This window comes from Cyprinodon variegatus, unplaced genomic scaffold (assembly GCF_000732505.1).
Source record: "Cyprinodon variegatus isolate N-32 unplaced genomic scaffold, C_variegatus-1.0 Scaffold1057, whole genome shotgun sequence".
NCBI classification, from domain to species: Eukaryota; Metazoa; Chordata; class Actinopteri; order Cyprinodontiformes; family Cyprinodontidae; genus Cyprinodon; species Cyprinodon variegatus.
Window position 1 is genome coordinate 249,401 of NW_015151510.1, and position 9,228 is coordinate 258,628.

General features: G+C 45.9%; 2 protein-coding genes across 2 annotated transcripts in view; both read right to left on the bottom strand.

The window, feature by feature from the left end:
* The window catches only part of LOC107101140 (glucocorticoid modulatory element-binding protein 1-like), a 27,184-nt gene extending 23,546 nt beyond the window's left edge, over window positions 1–3,638 (bottom strand). The window contains exons 1-2 of the mRNA XM_015399929.1: window positions 3,624–3,638; window positions 3,285–3,401 (exon numbers count right to left, since the gene is read on the bottom strand). Of these exons, the coding sequence (XP_015255415.1) occupies window positions 3,285–3,401; window positions 3,624–3,638 (132 nt within the window). The remainder of the gene's footprint in view (window positions 1–3,284; window positions 3,402–3,623) is intronic.
* Window positions 3,639–5,075: 1,437 nt separating this feature from the next.
* On the bottom strand, window positions 5,076–7,522 carry LOC107101137 (ras-related protein Rab-39A-like). Its single transcript, XM_015399925.1, has one exon. It carries the CDS (start codon window positions 7,366–7,368, stop codon window positions 7,057–7,059), a length of 312 nt encoding a protein of 103 aa, XP_015255411.1. The 5' UTR covers window positions 7,369–7,522; the 3' UTR covers window positions 5,076–7,056.
* Between the last annotated feature and the right edge of the window lie 1,706 nt (window positions 7,523–9,228).

Here is a 9,228-nt window from a genome sequence, read left to right on the forward strand (position 1 = left end):
GTTCCTCCTCATAACCCCCATGTTCCTCCTCCTAACCTCCATGTTCCTCCTCATAACCTCCTTGTTCCTCCTCCAAACCTCCATGTTCCTCCTCCTAACCTCCATGTTCCATTACAGCTGCCTTTACAGCTCCTGGGGCCGTAAAGGCAGCTGTACAGCTCCCCTCCTCCGGCAGCCATTACAGCTCCTGGAGGAGGGCAGGCTGGAGGAGCCGCTGCACCGATCAAGCTGAGCGGTTAAAGTGTGACGGCTGCGTGCCGCCTGTCTATGAACCGTACGTCCCTTCGTAACTCTGCTTTTTAACTCTCCGCTCCCCCTCAAAATGACGTCTCCCTGTGCGGCGGCACGTACGGCAAACAACGGCGCGACGACGGCGGCGTTGCCCCTCCATTCTGCGCGAGGCTGGCTGGCTGAACCCTGCCGCGAGTCAAGCGGAGCCCCGCGGCTCAAAGCTCCGTGAGTGGAGCTGGAGCGGCCGGCGGTGAGCGGTAGCTGCTACCTAGAGTCAGAGAGAGGAGAAAAGGCCCGTCCTTACCGTTTAATGAAGACAAACGGCCCTAGATGCTAGGAGCTCCGGCGCATGCGCACTGGCCTGTTGTAGCACTACTTCCTGTTTAACAGCGCTGGCCGCAAAGAAGCAACCATGTCAGAAATTTACTCATCTACTCCCATATCTATTCATCTAATGTCTATATAACATAGATCTAGACCCATCATAGAACATACTCATGTTCGGCGGCGTTTGATGATTTAATGAGATCATGTTAACCTGAGGAGCGCAAACACAGAGCTGCGTTACTAGAATGCTCTGCTTTATTCCTTTTATAACTGGATCAGCGATGTGTTTCTATCTCTACTTTGATTTGAACCGGGATGATGAGGCGCTAGAACTTCCGGTTACCAGCAGCCTCGGTTTATAAAAATTGTGCTTCCGAAATCTCTTGATAGCGATTCCGCAAAGACGCCAGGTCACCTGACACCTCTGTGCCAATCACAGCAGAAGCCCTTTTTAAAGCTAGCAGATTAAACTGGGCTGGTTATGAGCTCGGCTGCTCCCTTTCTCACTCACGGTTTTTATCTCTGTTTTTCCTTTGCAGTAGTTTCCTGTGAAGATGAGTGACGTTAAACTTTATGATCAACTTTTTCACTTTTGTGATTTTGTTTTGAACCTCAAATCAGCAACATAATTATCATTATTTTCTGAATGTAGGGAAACACGCGAACAGCATGATGGGTAGGTAAAGGAAACCCGTCATCACTGCTGAGATCCTATTGGTTGATGGGATTTGAATTGAAGGAAAGTGGAATAAGAGCATAATGAATAAATAAAAAATAGGAGAAACAAAGTGACGCCAGCATATAGGATCAATATGGTTTTTAGTTTTTAGATAAACTCCATAAAACAAATAGACTTAAAGTATTGACACAATGTTGATTTAATGTAATTTTGCCCTCTAATAATGAGCAGGTTATTCTAGGTGCTTCTGATTGGCTGTGGTTCAAACAGGCTAATTTTTAATGCTACATTTATTAGCTTAACAGCAGCACTGTAATTTATAGCTAGCAAAACCCAAACAAAATGTATAGATGATGGAATGGGCCAGGAAAGACATTGATATTGGGCCCTTCACTATAACTTTATTAACCTCTTAACATCCCTCTCACTTTGAAGTAGCCTAATCCTCACCTATTTTGCAAACCCAGATGGAAAAGCAATTAACTGAGGAACTGTAAACCCAGATTGTGATGCGTAATTTGAAAGCTAACAGCTTCTAGTTTCTGTCAACTAGAGTAAAAGCAGACCAAGCTGCATCAGTTCAAACATGACTCAAAGGTGTTCTTTTCTTCTTGAAAGTGATAGGTCTTTTTTGAACAGCAGTAATAAAGTCATGCTTGAGAAAAAGCAGGTCTCATTTGCTCTACATCATGTCAACCACAACTGCAGAACATTTCAGACCTTTAGCTCCAACTCTTCCAGAGCCGTGGGGCTTTGAACTTTTGGAGTCAGGACCTGAGAGCCTGTTTTTCATTAATCTGGACATGAAATGACAATAAAACAAGTATTTTTTTATATTGCTGCTTCAAGCGGCTCGTCAGAATGATCCAAATTACTAGATGTCTTTTAATGGTTGTAATTTAATCTGATTATAAAAATATAACTACACTGTTTTTATATTGACACAGATTTGAATCCAGGCTGCTGCATGATGGACCCAATGCACTGCAGCTGTCCAGGGTTCAATAGAAACATCTGGAGGCCATTTTATTTTACAATTAGCATTAATTAGGAAATAAATAATAATGTTTTTCATTTTGCATGTATATGTATTTATATACTGAGCTGTGGATCATCTCTTTCCATGATGAAGGAGGAGGAACAGAGGCAGTTATTTACTGTGAAGATCCTGTTAAACATCTGCCAGCGTTTAGCTGCTGCTAACATCTGATGGTGTTTCCTGTTGCCTGGTCGGATTCATAAAGCTTCATTCTCAGCTCTGGGAGCTTTCTGGCTGTTTAGCCTCTGTCTTATTTACAGACACAATAGGCTCAATAAAGCCTGGATTAATCCTGGTTTAATTCTTAAAAAAACTAAAAACAAAACAACAGAATAATAGAAAAAAAGGAACCGTTTGAGGCGCAGCCAGCTGGGCAGCATAAATATTTCCTCAACTAGAAGCTTTATCAAAAAGGAAAGTTTTAAGCCTAGCCTTAAAAGTAGACAGGGTGTCTGCCTCACGGACTAAAACTGCTAGTTGGTTCCACAGGAGAGGAGCCTGAGAACTAAAAGATCTGCCTCCCATTCTACTTTTAGAAATTCTAGGAACCACTAGTAAACCTGCAGATTGAGAGCGAAGTGCTCTGTTAGGAACATAAGGAACAATCAGATCTCTGATATCAGATGGAGCTTGGCCATTTAAGGCTTTATATGTGAGAAGGAGGATTTTAAATTCTATTCTGGATTTAACAGGAAGCCAATGAAGAGAAGCCAGGATAGAATCTCGAGCTCCACCAGGCACCAGCCAGAGGAGGGAGAGCAGGACGGGGGGAATGGGCTCCGCACTTGGAGCTTGAGATGTGCTTGGGAGAGGGGGCAGTTCAGACCCCAACCTGGAAGAGAAAAAAAAAAAACTCACAGTCGCAATCACGCCTTCCTACCCTAGTGCCCCACTCACACCACACAGAGTCTGTGTGGTGTGAGTGGGACTCAAATTCACACATAACACTCACATCCAATAATTCCCCCTAACTAATTCACCCAGCCACTACACGCCTCTCCCTCCAACCTTCTTTGGGGAGAGCAGAGGTGACAGCCCCGCCACCAGCAGGCCTTCCAGACCCCACAGCTGCCCCACGCCAAAACCACAGACCAGGCGGCTCGCTCTTCCTCCAGGCCCCAGACTCTGGGCGGCAGCCGGGGAACAGGGGTGTGAGAAGAGCCCAATCCTCCCTGCGCCTGCTCCAATGTGGTGTTTCTCTCAGATGTAATTAAAAGTGGGAGTACCAAAAGGGGGTGTCCGGCACATTTTACCCCCCCTCTGGAAGACAGGCGGTGCCAGCACACCCCCCCATTGACAACCCAGAACCAACAATGTCTAAATGCGAGAGGGGATGGGGGAGCCGACCGTGGTGAGGCCCATGAAGTAAGCCCCCCCCTCGGTGCCTTTGACCCCCACCCCCCAGAAAATGCCCAACATAGATGTGTGTTGTGAAAATGTTTTAGATGGAAGTGTCTAAAATGCAAAATAAAATTGGGGTGGGGGACGTCATCCGAATCTGGGACCCTCCAGTAACGACCCCCTCCCCAAGAACCTACATGTGTGGCAGTGTGATGGAGCAGGCAGAGGGAGGATTCCAGGGATGGGGACCAAAGAACTGGGGTGCGTACTGCACTGCCAGGGAGCCAGCTCCCCCACTGACTCCAATAGGCACCCCCGTTCCCCGAGAGCACCATCAATCGCACCACCTTAGCCCGGGGGCCAGGGACCAGCAGCAGGGCCCACAAGCCAGCCGGCCACAGGGCCGACAATGCCCCCCCCACCCATCCTGTCCATCCAAAAAAAAAGGAGGAGAAGACAACTCTGGTCGGCCAGCCCACACGCACCATGCAGAAACCCCACCCCGGACGAAGCCCCCACCAGGGGACGGCATGGACCAGGCCCGAGACAGGGAGCCAGACTCGAAGCCCTTCTAACCCCACCCCCCCCAAGCCAAACAGTGCCCGAGGCCCCCCAGCGGCCCAGACCCCGAGCAGCACTTCCCACAGAACCCGAACCCCCAACGGGGCACCTGCCCGAGGGCAACCTGCCCCAGGGACCCCAGACCCACCCAGCCCAGCTACCAGGCCAGTAGCTCACGTCCTCCACAAGCAATCCCCGGGGGCACCGCAAGAGGCCGCTGTAGGATGCCCAGAGGCGTCCCAAGCCTCGCCCTGATGGGAGTTTCAGACCCGCCAGGCACCCCACACCGAGCGCCCCCTGAGCCCCCGAGGACCAAAGGACCCCCGAACCAGCCCCCGCACCCCGCAGGACGCGCCCCACAGCCTCCCACTACACTAAGTGATGGAGCCGATCAAAGGAGCCCAGAGAGATCGGTCTGATGGGGATGCAGATGCTGTCTCAGGATTAAAATGATCCAACAACAGATCTCTGAACTGATTGATGTTGAGTTTATCCTTACTTTTCCAATTCATGAGGATAGTTTTCTTTGCGATACATAATGCAGTGACCATGATTAGAGCTGGAATCACTCTTTCATTTATTGTTCTAACACACAGTTAGTAGGACTGTGTGTCATAAACAGTATATAACAGCTGAATAATATCTATTGCCCTCCCCTACTGGGGAGGGCAATAAACATCTTAAAGTATCAGAAATATAAATTCCCAGCTGGCTGGGAATAGAATAGAACATAAAATCACAGCACTTTAAATTAAAACCTGTTTAAACCCGGGATCAATCAGCTGGTAGTGGCAGTGGGAACTGAAAACATTGCAAACATTTCAATCCTAATCTTTGTTTTAATTTCTTTGGTAACAGAAGCATTTGATAAGAAACAACAACAACAAAGCACTCTTTCAAAAAGAATGTTTAAATCATCTTTATTTTTCCAACTAAACAAGTCGGCCATCTTTGACTAAAACGTTGGAGACAGACGGGTGGAAAAGACTGGAACTTAGTCAGATACATTTCTTTCATCTCAAAGCAGAGCACCACTAAAATAAAGACTTTCCCTGCACTGAAGACATATTAAATACTTCACATGATTAAAAATATAAGTTAAAGTAAATCTGATCGTGAGAGCAAAGAATAAAAGCTTCCCCTGTGGTTCAGTCATGGGCAGAATTAATCTAAAAATCTGTGCAACTCTTTATTGCAGACATAATGCAGGTTCATAATCCTGCATTAATCTGTATTAATCTCTATAACCTGGATGAATGTGGGGTCGGTGATGAGTGATGAGATGCTGGTAAAAACTGAGTAGGAGAGGAAGACAGATGAATGGCAAAGTACATTTTTATTGTTTAATCCAGCATATTAGAGGACAGTAAACTTATGCTAAAAGAAATGCATTTCTCCAGTTAAAGTAGATCCATCTTCCCTGAAACTTTTTTTATTCACACTTATCATCATCGTTCCTGCGTGGAGAGAGGCTCCATTGCAGTTATGATGTGATTTTCTAATTTTTCAGCAGGATGTTATTCTGATAGTTGCACATTTCAGTAGAAATGTTCATTTATTCAGTCCAGAATCGAGGCTCCCGCTGAAAAGACACCCACCCAACATTTCTCTCCTGGTACCCTTGTTCTCTCCTGGTACCCTGGTTCCCTCCTGGTACCCTGGTTCTCTCCTGGTACCCTTGTTCTCTCCTGGTACCCTGGTTCTTTCCCACAGTCCAAAAACACAACCATTAAACTCATCACTCTTGATCTCTGCAATGCTGCGTATGCTTCATACTTGCATAAAAACCCATTGAAAGCTAATGAATCAGCTAATAGCTGAACTAATTAATCTGGTGGATTAAGTGAACTAAACGTTCCGGCCATCAGGATCTCACTGAATGCCGGTTGTTTATTAGCCATCTATTTTCAGTTATTCTGTGGTCACAGCAAATAAAACTAGGTTCTTTTCCGGCCTGATGGTGAACAGGTGTTTTAGCATTTAGCATTATACTAATTAGCTCATCTATTTAGCGTTTTACAGACTGTGATGCTAGCTTTGCAGAGGAATCGGTAACTGTTTGGTTTGCTGTGAGTTCAGATTTCAGGCTGCTGCATTTCTATGAAATGAAGATGATTGCAAACATGATGTCATTAAACCAACATATTGCATGATGTCACTAAACAGTTTTTGCCACGGTACATCATAGCCTTAAATACAGTGAGTCAGGACAACAATAACGGACCAAAGTTCCTCAGTCAACCGTCCAGCTTATTAAAAGCATCTTTCAAAGTATAGCAGTGGTTTAAATATCTAAGGTGTTTGTGTGACAGTTTTACAAACATCCATTAAATCAACAAATGGTTGAGGAAGCAACAAAAAGCTGCAGATTGAAATCAAGTTTTTTTCTTTTCACCTTGTCAAATAATTATAGTGGAGACATCAACACCTTTAGTGCACATTTTGTAACTAATGTTATTTACAGGTAAATGAACTGGAACCACTAATCGTTGGAACAATGGTCTCTATCTAAACATCTTAACTACAGATATTCTCTGTTTCTGACAGTATTTATAAACCAGTTAAAGTTCTGAAGCGGTCTGGCATCAGTGCTAACACCAATAGGAGGGAATGGACCATATTGCAGTGGGGGTATTTCATCATCACCAGATGGCAAATGTTCATTTGCTTCTGCAGTGAGAGGGCAAAGGAGTGGTTTCTGTTTGTTTAACCTTGGGTTTAGCTGCTTCACTGCATGGATTATTAGATCCCACCTGCAATGAGACTGACAAGTGCACAATCTGCAAAGGAGGAAAAGAAGAGCGACCACAGGGTGCAGGTTATCACGGACAGCTGTGACATGGTGGGGGGGGTCCCTCAGTAGGAAGAGTTTATAGAGTTAGCAATGGCAGCCCTTCTCAGCCGAAGCAGTGGTGAGTTCCTCTTCTTCATCACCAGGGTAGAGGACCTTAGCAGTGAGGCCACTTTTCACACCATCCCAACCATCGCGGGTAACAATCTCGCCCATCTTCATGAGCTCGTAGATATCTCTGGTCAGCAGCTCGAAGGCGCGGTCCACGTTGCTGTTGCATTTAGCCGACGTCTCGATGTAGCGGATCCCCAGCTCAGCAGCCAGCTGCTCCGCTTCATCCCGGCTCACCTTGCGGTCCTTCTGGAGGTCGCTCTTGTGGCCGATGAGGATATAGACCATGTGGTGAGGCAGGATGTGCTCACTCACCTCCTTATGCCATTCTTTGACGTGGTCAAAGGTCTTGCGGTTAGTGAGGTCAAAGACTAGCAGTCCCCCAACAGAGTTACGGTAGTAAGATGTGGTGATGGACCTGAAGGAGAGACAAAACGACTGATTAATCAACAAAGAAAAAACAGGCTTTGATAATCAGGAGAAGAAAAAAGGTCAATAAAAGAAAATCAGATTGAGGCGCTGTTAAAAAGCCAAAACAAGACAATATTTGCAAGAGTAAGGGGCTCCCCTCCCCCCACAGCAACGCCCTGTTTGGTGCAGCTGGGTAAGGCATACTGCTGGTGCTGTGCTGGTGCTCAGGCTCTCTCCATTTCAGCTAAATACTCTTTCTGTCACATCTCCAAGACACTTAAACATTTCTGAACAGTTTCCACCTCTGCACTTTCCTACTGAGCACTTTACACATTCACACTGGTTTACATCTGTTCACACTGGTTCACATTGTTTCACATTGGTTCACACTGGTTCACATTGATTCACGTTGGTTCACACTGGTTCACACTCATTCACACTGGTTCACATCGGTTCACACCGGTTCACATTGGTTCACACTGGTTCACGTAGGTTCAAATTGGTTGAAACTAGTTCACACTGGTTCACACTCAATTACATTGGTTCAAACTGATTCACATTGGTAAACACTTGTTCACATTGGTTCACAATGGTTCACATTGGTTCACACTGGTTCACACTGGTTCACCCTGGTTCACACTAGAGATGGGCAATGTGGAGTCAACAAGTCATGTATTTGTTCTACCCAGCTACTGAAGCAGGTGAGTCCAATCTTCACCGTGAATTAACCTGTGCAGATTGGACTCACCTGGTTAATTGGCTGGGTAGAACCAATACATGACATGGAGATGACTTGTTGACTCCACATTGCCCATCTCTGGTTCACACTTGTTCACATTGGTTCACACTGGTTAACATTGGTTCACATTGGTTCACATTGGTTTAAACTGTTTCATATTGGTTCACACTGGTTCATATTGGTTCACACTGGTTCACATTGGTTCACACTGGTTCACCCTGGTTCACATTGGTTCACACTGGTTCACCCTGGTTCACTCTAGAGATGGGAAATGTGGAGTCAACAAGTCATCTCCATGTCATGTCATTTGTTCTACCCAGCCACTGAAGCAGGTGAGTCCAATCTTCACCGTGAATCAACCTGTGCAGATTGGACTCACCTGGTTAATTGGCTGGGTAGATTAAATACATGACATGGAGATGACTTGTTGACTCCACATTTCCCATCTCTGGTTCACACTTGTTCACATTGGTTCACATTGGTTTAAACTGTTTCATATTGGTTCACACTGGTTCATATTGGTTCACAGTGGTTCACGTTGGTTCACACTCATTCACATTGGTTCACATTGGTTTAAACTGTTTCATATTGGTTCACACTAGTTCATATTGGTTCACACTGGTTCACGTTGGTTCACACTCATTCACATTGGTTCACATTGGTTTAAACTGTTTCATATTGGTTCACACTGGTTCATATTGGTTCACACTGGTTCATATTGGTTCACACTGGTTCATGTTGGTTCACACTCATTCACATTGGTTCACATTGGTTTAAACTGGTTCATACTGATTTACACCCAGATGTCCCTCTCTCCAGCCACTTGGGCCAGCTCCTCCGGGGAAATCCCAAGGCGCTCCCAGGCCAGCCGAGAAACATAGTCCCTCCAGGGTGTCCTGGGTCTCCCTGCTGGTGGGACGTGCCTGGAACACCTCACCAGGGAGACGTCCAGGAGGCATCCTAACCAGATGCCCGAGCCACCTCAACTGGCTCCTCTC

Coding starts and splice junctions, on each gene's coding strand:
- LOC107101137 (XM_015399925.1), bottom strand. CDS start 7,368: ATGGTCTATATCCTCATCGGCCACAAGAGCGACCTCCAGAAGGACCGC.